Consider the following 11,558-nt stretch of genomic DNA (forward strand, 5'->3'; position numbering starts at 1 on the left):
GCCTGGGGCACCTGGGTGGCTCAGTCAGTTGGGCATCCAACTTCAGCTCAGGTCATGATCTCGTGGTTCGTGAGTTTGAGCCCCGCGTTGGGCTCTGTGCTGACAGCTCAGAGGCTGGAGCCTGCTTCAGATTCTGTGTCTCCCTCTCTCTCTGCCTCTTCCCTGCTTGCACTCTGTCTCTCTCAAAAATAAATAAACATTAAAAAAAATTTTTTTAAAGAAAAGAAAAGGTCCATAGCCTTCACCAGATCACCAAACAGGTCCATGGCACAAACTTGTCTTAAACTCTGGGATTCAGGAAGACTTAGTTTATCATGTTTCCTTATTTTATCCCTATCACTAAGTTTAGTATTAGACACACAGTAGGTATTCAATCAATGTTTACTAACTGAATAAGATTCATCCCCAACCATCCTCCATACCACCAACCAAGGGAACCAGTGCTGGCACTCTTGGTCACCTGAGAAGGAGGGATATTCCTGAGTCTACTTTTGTCCCTGTCCATCTGCTTTTGTTCACAGAAGTGGGTGGAACTTTAAAGGTCTGGTCCCAGGAGATCCTGGGAACCTCACCCCCAGGAACAGGGCCTTCTGCTGCAGAGGAGTGGGGTAAGCTATGAAGGATACAAAGACAAATAGCTTTAGCATGGGAACAGGCCCTGGGGCACACTGGGTCCATGACTCCTCATCTTCCATCTGGTCCTCCTCCTGGTTTCTGTTTAGGCTCCCAGAAAATGGCTCCTGTCTTCTCTGGTCTTCAGCAAAGACTATATTTTGGAGTTGGATGTGACCTTAAAGACCTTCAAGAACAGCCCTCCCTTTTGGAGGCCCAAACGGGGCAGGACCTGAATCCACACCATACTGAGGAGTGAGGACATGGAAAAGATGTCACTCTAGGCAAAGAACATCCTCTCCTTCCATGTCTTAACCCAAAACATGAGAACCCTAGCCAACTATATTAGAATCCCAGAATTGGCTTCTAACAGTGTCCTTGAAGCGAGAGGCCTTCTATGACAGTGTGGGTGAAGAGGAGCCAGGATGCCAGGATGAGGGGCTGGGGATTTGATTAGGAGAGCAGAAAGGAATCAGGGAAGAGCATGATGAGGGCCAGGCTTCAGAGGTCTGCTTCAGGGCTGGTCTCCATCTTGGGATCCTGGGCAGATTGTTTCTCCAAGTGTTGATGTCCCAGCATGCTTGATCTAAGTTTGCAGAAAGGAAAAAGACCCTCTAGTGAGGGTGATGGAATCACATTGTGAGGCAGAGCACACTGAGGGAAGGATACCCAGGCCAGGCTGTCTGTCTCTCAGACTGGCCTCTTCCTGGCCTACTCCAGGCCCTTTGCCCCTGATGTTTCTCCCCTAATTCACCACCTGATAATTGGGACTGGCCCCTGATACTACACAGTGGTATCTTTTTCCTCTGCACAAGATGCCTTTGACTTGGGATCCTGCACTCTCAGCTCTGGCCCTGAGGCAAGATGTTACCCTTTCTGGGCCAGAGTCTCCTCTACCCACCTCTGACAGTGCAGTCCCAGGTCAGAACCAGAGCCAACAAAGCCTTCATGCTCTCCCCAAAACATTTACCAGAATCATGGAGTATGTCTAAGATCTGGTGTTCCAACTATTTCACAGAGATGGGACAAGGGAGGGAAGGGGCCTTGCCCAAGGTCCCACAACAACCTGGCAGTCATCCCTGACTCCTCTCAGTCCCCTCTTTTCCCATATCCAAAGTCCATTGATTCCATCATCTTAAAAGCTCTCATAGAATAGATAGGTCTTTCGTGTCAAAGAATTTCAATTAATTTATGTAGATATTTCCCCCTCAAGGAGATGGAGCTTAACTCCCTACTCCCTAAGCATAAACTACACTTAGTGGCTTCCTTCCAAAAAGTATGTAGGGTACAGAAAGGGGGCTGGGGGGAGGGGACGAGTAGCTTTACAGTGGAAAAACCTGACATACCTCAGCCAGGCGATCAGAATTAACATCAACAATGTAAGACATATTGATAACATATACCCTTGATATGATGAGGCTGTCATTTTCCTTCTGTGGTCTTCCTTCCCCAAACCCATAACCCCAATCTAATCATGAGAAAAAACATCAGACAAAATCCCAATTGAGGGACATTCTACAAAATACCTGACCAGTATTCCTCAAATGTTGATGACTTCAGGTCATCAAAAACAAGTAAAGTCTGAGAAACAGTCACAGCCAAGAGGAGTCTAGGGAGACATTAAAAATAAATGTAATATGTTTTTTGGATGGCATCCTGTAACAGAAAACTTAATTAAAAACTAAGGAAATCTGGGGCACCTGGGTGGCTCAGTTGGTTGTCTGACTTCAGCTCAGGTCATGATCTCAATTTGTGGGTTCAAGACCCACATCAGGCTCCGTGCTAACAGTTCAGAGCCTGGAGCCTGCTTCAGATTCTCTCTCTCTCTCTCTCTCTCTGCTCCTCCCCTGCTCATGCTCTGTCTCTCAAAAATAAATATTTAAAACAACTAAGGAAATCTGAATAAAGTGTTGACTTTAATGTATTGGTATTGGTTCATTAATTATGACAGACGTACCAGACTAATGTAAGATGTTAACAATGGGAGAAACTGGATGCGGGGTATATGGGTACTCTCTGTATTATCTTTGTAATAATTCTATAAATCTAAAACTGTTTTAAGATTCTATTTTTCTAAGTAATCTCTACACTAAACGTGGGGCTCGAACTCACAACCCTGAGATCAAGAGTTGCATGCTCTACTGACTGAACCAGCCAGGTGCCCCGAACTCTAAAACTTCTAAAATAAAAAATTTATTTAAAAATCCTCCCATTTCTGCCCATTACGCCACTCTCACCTGAAAAATAGCATTAACTTCCTCACTGCTCTCCCTCCTTCCAATCCATTCTCCTGGCAGCCAGCAGAGGGCATCCGCTAAAACTCAAATCTGTATCCGAAGCCTTCCATTCATTAAAACATGGGCATTGCATGGAAAATTCGGGAGGTATATTGCCGAAGACCAACCTGGATATTTGTATAAGTTATTATTATGAGGCACAAAGAATCTGGAGGTATTTACGGTGTCCGTTTTAATAAAGTTATCGTTATCCAAAATCTGAAACTCAGCCTTTCCAAAGTCTCCCAGATAGTCTGCCTTTCAGACGCCCAACTCCCGACACTTCCCCCCTCAATCACACAGCTACATAGTAATCTCCCTTTGCTTTCCCCTTATCCCTATGCACTCTTGGGCTCGAGCCATCTTTTCTTGCCTTCTCTTCCAGGCCCAGTTCCAGGGACCCTGCTCCCTCTCCCTAAAATGAGAGAGCATCCCTGCATTATTAGGATGTAATGTCTCGACAGATTATTTTTTTAAAACTACATGCCAATGAGAAAAAAATGGATTCCAGTGGCTCCCCACGCCCAGCTCACACTAGGCCTGAGGAAAGGTTTGACGCATGATAAATAAAAAGATGAATCACTAACAAACGGATATTCCAGGGCGCAAGGCGTTTCTTTGCGCCTGCGTGACACCGGACGGCGTGGGAAGTTATTTGCTACCTGGCTGGTCCACTGCAGCCTCCGATGGGGGGGGGGGGGGGGGAGGGGGGTGGGGCTTTTTCAGCCTCACCCTGCCATTGGCCAAGATGGTCCGCATTGGCTGACGCAACACCTCTGCGGTCCTGCAGAGCTCGCCCCCAGAAAACCAAACACCCCCCCCCCCCCCCCACCGCCACCACCATCTTGCAGGCCAGTGCGGAGAAACGGATGGCGTTTTGAGGGCCTGTGGGAATGGAGACTGGATCCTGGGGATGGCTCGCCAAGCAGGACAAAAGACTGGAAGCTGCACTTTGAATTTGCTCAGAGTTTTATTAGGATTACCAAGGTTCACAAGGAACAAGGAGGGGCTTCTGGGGGGGAGGGGAACAGGAATACCGCAATGACAAGCGGCCTTGCATAGACACCAAGGCGAGCTAGCAGGCACAGCGTGGGGAGGGGGCGAGGGACGGAGGCAAAGAGAGGCTTGGGAGAACAGGGTGGCAATAGAGCCCCCCCAAGGCCACAGCGGCCCTCCCCGCTTCGGGATCAAGGGTGTCCACTCCACACAGCACGAGGAGGAGGATAGAGGGGCCCTGACCAAGGCATCACAATAAATACGTTTAGCAGCACACAGAAGCTTGCAGGGGAGGAGGGCCAAAAGGAAGGGGGAAATACCCCCTTCCCTCCCCCCCCCCCAAAATAAGAACTCTGCAATTACTAAACCATAAAAATAAACTTTAAACCCGTGTACGAAGTCGGTCACCCCCCAGAAGTGCAATATGGGGCCGCACGGCCCTAGCTGAGGGGGAGGGCAAATGGGGCAGGGGGAGAGGGATACAGAGAGGCAACCCCTGCAAGGGTAAAATGTTTATCCAGTTTTGCCCCTCTTCGCCGGGTTGGCCCAAACATTTTGGACCTGAAGCACCTCCTCCATGTCGGAGTCTTCAGAGTCTTCCCCTCCTTCGAAGTCGTCTTCGATGCCTTCTTCCTCCTCTTCCTCCTCCTCCTCGCTTACTTCCTCATCATCACTCTCCTCACCTTCTTGCTCACTGTCTGTACAGGGGAAGAGAGACAAGGGGCAAGGAGGGGAAAAAAGAGGGTGGTTAGATGAGCAGGTAGATGTCACTCTTTTTTGTTTAAACAATAGAAATTTATCTTCTCAGTTTTGGAAGCAGGAGGATAGCACTTAACAGTGAACAGAGCCTATAGCCAGGGCTTTGGGGGCCTGGAACCACTCCCCACGCGCCTCTGCTTGGAAAAAGCGTGTGTGTGTGTGTGTGTGTGTGTGTGTGTGTGTGTGTGTGTGTGTGTGTTATCTCAAGCAAGCCCAGAGGGAAGGAGGGGTGGGAGCCCTGCCTCTGGCTTATCAAAATTGATACTATGTCTGAAAGTAGCTTTTTCTCCCCATGTAATGTGTCAATGTATGTGTCTTATGAGCTCTAACCTTGGCTGAATAAACCTTCTGTTCTTCCCAGGCAGCTCCCCCTCTTCTTTTCCCCAGTCTGATCCAAACAGGCCACACTCTGTCTTCTTTAGTCCAATTCCCTACCCCCACTCCCACCCTAGGGCTGGGCAGATAGCTCTTCCTCCCCTTCTCTGAAAGAAGATGCCATCCAGTGGCAACTCCCTCAGTTTCCCTATTCTAACTGAATATATGTCTAGATTGAATCTACATTCAATGCCTCTTTCCTTGCCCCTGCCCTCAATGGAAATTTGCCAGAGACCCCATGGCCAAAACCCCCAGGAGTGGTTGGTCTTCCAGCTCCTTCTACCTCCCCCAGGGGCCTGCCTCTCCAAGGTCTGCCTGCCCACAGCCAGGCTCAAACATCTCCCTTGCCTGTCCTCTGCCATCCCCTTCTTAGCCAAGGTTTGATTCTATTGCCTTGCCCCTTGCTCATTCCCTCCTCCTACCCCACTGATGTGGCTCTGCTCACACCAATCCACTGAAACTACTCTTGGCAAGGTCACAGATGACCTATTCAGTGCCAAATCTAGTCCTCATTATACCTGACCTGGACACTGCCCACAATCCCCTCCATGCCCAGTTCTCTTCCTAATTCTACCCTCTCAGAGCCTCAGTTTCCTAATCTATAAAACGGTGATAACAGTACCTAGCTCATAAGAGCTGCTGTGAGGATTAAATGAGTTAGTAAGTAAATCACTTACTAGTGCCTGGCACATGCTAAACACTTCATTAATGTTAACTGGCCAGAATCAGGGCTAGGATTCTGTTCTGGCTTGTTACCCCCTTTTATTTATAACTTCTGACTTCCCAGACACATAAGCAACCACCTGCCTGGGCTACCTATACCTTATGTCCAACAGGCCTTTCCAACTCCATGTTCCCCTCTGCATTTCATCAATCCTGCCACCATGTCGTTCCCAATCCTAAGAAATGGCACCTCCGTTTGCCAGTCATCCAGGCCAGACCAAACCTGGGAGTCACCGTAAATACTGCCTTCTCCCTCAACCCCTCATGTGCAAACCTTTCTCAGCATTTCCTAAAATACATGTTTTGGTGAGCAGTAAACAGTGGCTTCTGCGGTTAAGAAGTTTGGGAAATGCTGGGTTCCACAATGTTTAAATAGGTTTCTAACAGCAAGACTTTTCAGAGCCTTTAAGGGGCTAATGTACCTGTCACTCTACCTGCAAATATTAATGTATGCAGTATTGTCCCCAACATACCTGACTACTGGACCCTTTTGTGAGAAACAGCTTTCAGGGCTGGTGAAGGATCCTCAGAAGACAAACAAGCCTGGGAGTTCCCTGAAGGCCAGGGCTGGGTACAGAGTGTGCTGAATCGTAATATGTTTGCCAGTTTCCCTCTTTCTGTGTGTGAACTTGTCCTTCTCAATTTTCTATCCACCTTCTATCTCTTCATTCCTTATTTGTCTACCCACCAGCTTAGAACTGAAATTTGCTTCTTTGGTTCTCTTACAATTGTTAGGTTAAAGGTTCCCTGGCCTTGCTTTGTTTAAAAAGTTGCATAAAATGCTTTTTTCTTTTCTCCACAAGAACAGACTGTACTCATGCCTTGATATCCTGACCCTGGCCAGCTTTTTTCTGGGAAGAGAAAGAGAAAAGAGGGGGGCTCTAGGCTCACCTTCCTCACTACCCTCATCTTCTTCTTCCTCCACTGAGGATCCTTCTTCAGAGATGTTCTCCACTTCGGCCTCATAGTCATCCTGGTTGTTGCTGTTATCCTGATCCTTGTCAGGGTCATCACTATCATTCCTGTAATCTTCGATGTCTCTGTCGTCATCATCACTGCCTTCATTGTCACCTTCATTGCCATCATCATCGCTGCCTTCACTGTCACCTTCATTGCCATCATTATCTTCATCATCACTGCCCTCATTGTCTCCTTCATTGTCACTGTCACTGCTGTCCTGGTTATCACTGCTGCTGCCATGGTTGCCACCTTTGGGATTCTCGGCACTATTAGGGTTCTCATCACCATCAGGATTCTTATTGTTGTCATCAGTATTTTCTTCATTGTCATCAGGGTTCTCTTCGTTGTCATCAGTGTTGTCTTCAGGGTTCTCACTGTTGTCGTCAGGGTTCTCGTCGTCAGGGTTCTCACTGTTGTCATCGGCACTTTCGTTGTTGTCAGTGGTCTCGTTGTCATCAGAGCTCTCATTATTATCAGTGGTCTCGTGGTCATCGGGGCTCTCATTGTTGTCAGTGGTCTCATTGTCAGGGCTCTCATTGTGGTCAGGGCTCTCACTGTCACAGAGGCTCTCACTAATGTCGGTTATCTCATTGTCAGTGGTCTCAAAGCAGTCGGTGGTCTCCATGAAGTCAGAGATCTTGATGTCATGAATGGTCTCATTGTCGGTGATGTCATCACTGTCTGAAGTCTCGCTGATAATGTCTTCCATTATGTGATAGTCGTCAGAGTCTTCCATAATCACCACCTCACACTTGTCCCTGTTTTTACTGTGGGGAAGCCTGGAGTTGAGTATAGGATTGGTGGGAGGCAGGGCAGACACTAAAAGGTGCTAAGTAACTGAGGAGGCAGTAGGATACAAGAAATTCAAGGGATGAGGTTAGGGTGGGGAGAGTCCCATTTCTGCTCCTGCCTGCACGACCTCAGGCCAATCACACCCCACTTATGCGTATCATTCTCCACTTGTAAAACATACTGAATTCTCTCAAAGGTCGCTTTGGCCCTATAAATTCTGGGTAAGACTTGCCTAATCTTTGTCCCTAACAAACCACCTCTCAGCCACCAATTCCCACCCCCCCCATCACCTTTCTTCCTTTTCTTGCTTCTTTCTGTTTGCCCTGTAGCCTCCTTCTCCCATCATGTAGTAGCGCAGAGGGTTGACCCACAGGTCATTTTTGATAATCTGTTGAAAGAAATGAGGGGGAAAGGGGAACAGAGTTATGAGTATAAGCCCCAGAGCCTACTCCCAATTCCCCAAGCATCCAGAAGCAAGCCTAGCAAGGCTTTCTCTGGTAATGCCAGAAGGGGCCCCACCTCAGCAATCCTGTCAGCCTCTGGGAGGCTGTGGTTTGAGAACCAGCTGAAGAAGCTGTGGCTGGTGTCCTGGTTCCTGTGCCTGCGGGCCTGGGGCTCCTGGCCCCGGTGCCAGCGGATTGGAGTTGAGTGAGACACCAGCCGGCCTGAGAGGAAAGGAGGCTGTAGAGAGGGCACTGGACAAAGACAGATGGCAGTGGGGAGTGACGGTTTTCCCTAGGACTGCCTCTTACCAGAGCGGCTGCGCTGGAACTCCTTGACAATCACCATGTTTGTGAAATAGGGGTTTGTCTGGAAATACAGCTTCATCTTGTAGCCCATGGAGATATGTCTGAGATCCTGTACCTGCTCAGGTTAGAGGTAATGTTGAAATCCCCACCACACCAAGGCCCTTCCCACCCAAACCCCCTCACCTCCAAGGACCAGATTCCTTGCCCGATCCTAGTAAAAAACATGTCTTTGGTCTGACCTGCAGATTGGTCAAGTAGCGGAAAATGTCTTCATCACGTCGGTTGATCAAGATTGAAATTTTGGGGTGGTTGAGGAACTGATGGAGGGAGCAGTTTAGGTCAAGGAGTGACTGTTCAATGAGAGAAGGAGGGAGGGAAGGCCAGGCAGGGCAGAGCAAAAGAGAAGCTGGAGCAGAATTCCTTCTGTGTTCATGTGATGTGTGGGGAGCAAGTGGGTCATGGGACATGACCCATAGTTTTCTTCCTATGATACTATGTGGTGAGAACCTATGTTCACACAATGTCAAACATCTGTTATTAGGTTGCCTTGCCATGGTCCATATTTGCTGTGTGTCTGGGTGCTAAGGGTCCTATGTCTGTGTGATGTTGTATCCTTGGGTGCTGTGAATTTGTATTCACAAGACATTGTGTGTCTGGGGGCTGAAGCCCCAGGCCCAAGTGATGTTATATCTGGTTGTTGAGGGCTTGTAGTCATGATGTTGCTTATTTGAGTGTTACAGGTCTGTGTCCACATGATATTGGGTATCTGAGTCTGAAGGTTTGTATCCATGTGATAATGTGTCTGGATGCTGAAAACCAGTAAGTCACATGATGCTACATGTCTGCATGCTGAGGACCTGCGGCCACATAATACTGTGTGCCAGAGTGCTGACAGCCTGGGATCATGTGATACTTTGTATGAGTGTCAAGGGTCTCTATCCATGTAATTCCATTATGAAGTTAAACCCATGTGTTCCTAACATGTTGTATATATGTACCCCAGAGATAAGATTTTCACCAATAGTGAAGAAGATTCTTCTTACTCTTCTTTCCTTCACTTAACTCCTTGATCTCCACTTCTAGGTACTCCTTCTTCTGATCTTTTAGGGGTTCCAGCTCCTTTCTAGCCCCCTTCTCTCTAGCAAGGATTGGGGTCTCCCTAGTATCTCAGCAGAGACCTACACTTGAAGAGCCACCTGTGACTTAGGCATCCTTTCTGGGCAATTTCTCTGCTGTGTGCCTTTCCTCTCCCTCTTCACCATCTCTGAGCCACTTTATCTTCTGTGTGTCCCTCCCCTCCTCCTTTCACCATCTCTGGTCCAATTTTTCTGTGTGCCCCTCTACCATCCTCCCCATTTCACTATTGATTTTTATTATGCTCCTCCCCTTTTCTCTTTCCCATCTGTGGTCCAGTTTTTATGCTGTGTGCCTCTCTCCCCCCTTCATCATCTGTAGTCCAGCTTCTCTGATGTTTTGCCCCTCTCCTTCCATTCCTCCTCCACCAAACCTAGGCATTTTTCCAATAGGGATCCACCCACACACAAATTCACCCTTTCTGTTCCTCCCCCTTCCCCCCCCCTTTTTTATCATGAGCTCCTGGCCCATGAATTTAGATGACAAGGATACTGCTTTGACCCAGAAGCCTGGGATATGCTGGATGATGAGGTCCCTGCGCTCCAGGAAGGGTCTTCGCATCTGGATGAACTTGCGCTTCAGACGGAGGAAGGCCTTGCCTGCCTTGATGTTCACCGCCTCCAGGTCCAGTTGAATGTTTTCCAGTGCCTGCAGAATGCATTCTATCTTCTCGGCGTTCTTCTTGCTTTCCTTCTTCACCTTCCTCTGCTTCCTCTTCCTCCTCCTCCTCCGCTTCCTCACGCTTTCCTTTTCATCCTCATCGTCATCTTCCACTAGGATGATAGCCTCTTCCTTCCCCCCTGGACCGGTTAACCTCTGGTACGCCCAGTGCCCTGCGCTACAGGTTTCTAGGACATTCTCTTCAGCAAAACCGCTGGGCTCCACAACCTGAAAGTCAATCTCCACACTTCCCCCAGAAGCCTCCGAAGGAGAGTATGTTTCTAGGCTCTCCGTGGGAGGGGGCGCCTCCCCATACCCTGACTCCATCTCAGGCTCCCAGCCGGGACCCCCAGAACCCAGGGTGAAGTACGCGCGGATCCCCCCCTCCTCCAGAATGACATAGGGCGGCGGCGGAGGCAGAGCGGGGCCCAGCCCCACCCCCCTCATGTCAGCCAGCACCTGTGCCGCCTCGGTTTCCTCCTGGAGCCTCGGGCGCTGCTCGGGTGGAGGCAGGGGCAGTCGCAGGAGCGGCGGGGGAGGCAGGAGTGGCGGGGGAGGCGGAGGCGGCGGAGGCGGTGGCAGCTGGTCGTGCTGAGCGGGCTCGGAGCTGCTCAGGCGGCGGGCCTTGGCCGGAGGCCCCTCATCCTGGCGGTCCATGGCGACCGCGCTCACAGCTTAGGGGATCGCACTCGCCCCTTCGCTCTCGGCCAAACCGCCGCTGCCTGTCACACCTGAAGCGGAGCCACTGCACCTCACACGACCAGCTCTCCCCACAGCCTCGCTCTGGCGTTCCCTCCCACAGCGCCAACCCTACTCCCTCCGCGCCAAGTGTCCAGGCCCCGCCCTCTCCGTGACGTCAGAGGCCCATTCGTCCTCGCCAGTGGCTGCCAGCCGCGGCCGCGGTGCTCGCTCTCCCTCGACCTCTGCCCACTCTCACGCAATCCGCTTGCCAACACCACACCTCATCTCTTTCCGATTGGCTCCCCTCCGGGCCCTCCAATCACCGGGCTGACTCCGCCAGCGACGAGAGGGAAACTGCAGGGCGATTGGCTGCAAGGGAAGCTAAGGGGGAAGAAGCCCCTCTTCCTCACCCCTCCAGCATTTTATCCAATGGGAAAAGTACCAGTGGTTCTGAAGACCAAAAAACAAAACAAAAAACAAACGCAGGCACCGAGCAGGATATGCTCAGATAAAATTGGAAGAGCCTCGCTATCGTTTTCCCTCTTAGCAGCCCTCCCCTCAGCAACTACGCACTTCTTAAATCTGCTCCTTCCCCCGTGCCCAGCGTTTGCCCCTGTGGCGAACTCTGATGTGGCCCCTCCGGGGGGCTAGGGTTGCCCTAAAGGGGTCTGGACTTTCGAAACCTAGGACCTTTGGTTTCGAGCTAGATTTTGACGTGGCGTTTTCTATCTCTGCAAAATGACTCTAGAAATAATAATCACACACAAGAAGTAACTTTCTCTGCGTCATTAACATGATTGTGATTCCGTTCATCTGCTAGATTTTTCTAGGATTTTCTATC

At 49.7% G+C, this 11,558-nt stretch overlaps 1 protein-coding gene across 2 annotated transcripts; it reads right to left on the reverse strand.

The window, feature by feature from the left end:
• Positions 1–3,834: 3,834 nt before the first annotated feature.
• On the reverse strand, positions 3,835–10,876 carry TSPYL2 (TSPY like 2). Of its 2 annotated transcripts, none has more exons than XM_019438441.2 (7): positions 9,869–10,876; positions 8,482–8,592; positions 8,246–8,357; positions 8,013–8,158; positions 7,784–7,881; positions 6,633–7,468; positions 3,835–4,582 (listed from the first exon to the last, which is right to left on the reverse strand). In XM_019438441.2, exons 1-7 carry the CDS (start codon positions 10,691–10,693, stop codon positions 4,398–4,400), a joined length of 2,313 nt encoding a protein of 770 aa, XP_019293986.2. In that variant the 5' UTR covers positions 10,694–10,876; the 3' UTR covers positions 3,835–4,397. The 2 variants fall into 2 exon arrangements, with proteins under 2 accessions (XP_019293986.2, XP_019293987.2); XM_019438442.2 differs by having other exon boundaries at positions 8,482–8,559; positions 9,869–10,874.
• Positions 10,877–11,558: the final 682 nt, after the last annotated feature.

This window comes from Panthera pardus, unplaced genomic scaffold, assembly GCF_024362965.1.
Source record: "Panthera pardus isolate Hobbes unplaced genomic scaffold, ASM2436296v1 HiC_scaffold_27, whole genome shotgun sequence".
Taxonomy (NCBI): domain Eukaryota; kingdom Metazoa; phylum Chordata; class Mammalia; order Carnivora; family Felidae; genus Panthera; species Panthera pardus.

Bases quoted from the DNA above. Each gene is read 5' to 3' on its own strand.
- TSPYL2 (XM_019438441.2), bottom strand. From the start codon at position 10,693: ATGGACCGCCAGGATGAGGGGCCTCCGGCCAAGGCCCGCCGCCTGAGC. The intron at 7,469-7,783 runs GTGATGGGGGGG...GCTTCCCCACAG, and splicing joins AAGCAAGAAAAGGAAGAAAG to TAAAAACAGGGACAAGTGTG. The intron at 4,583-6,632 runs GTGAGCCTAGAG...TCCCCTGTACAG, and splicing joins AGATGAGGGTAGTGAGGAAG to ACAGTGAGCAAGAAGGTGAG.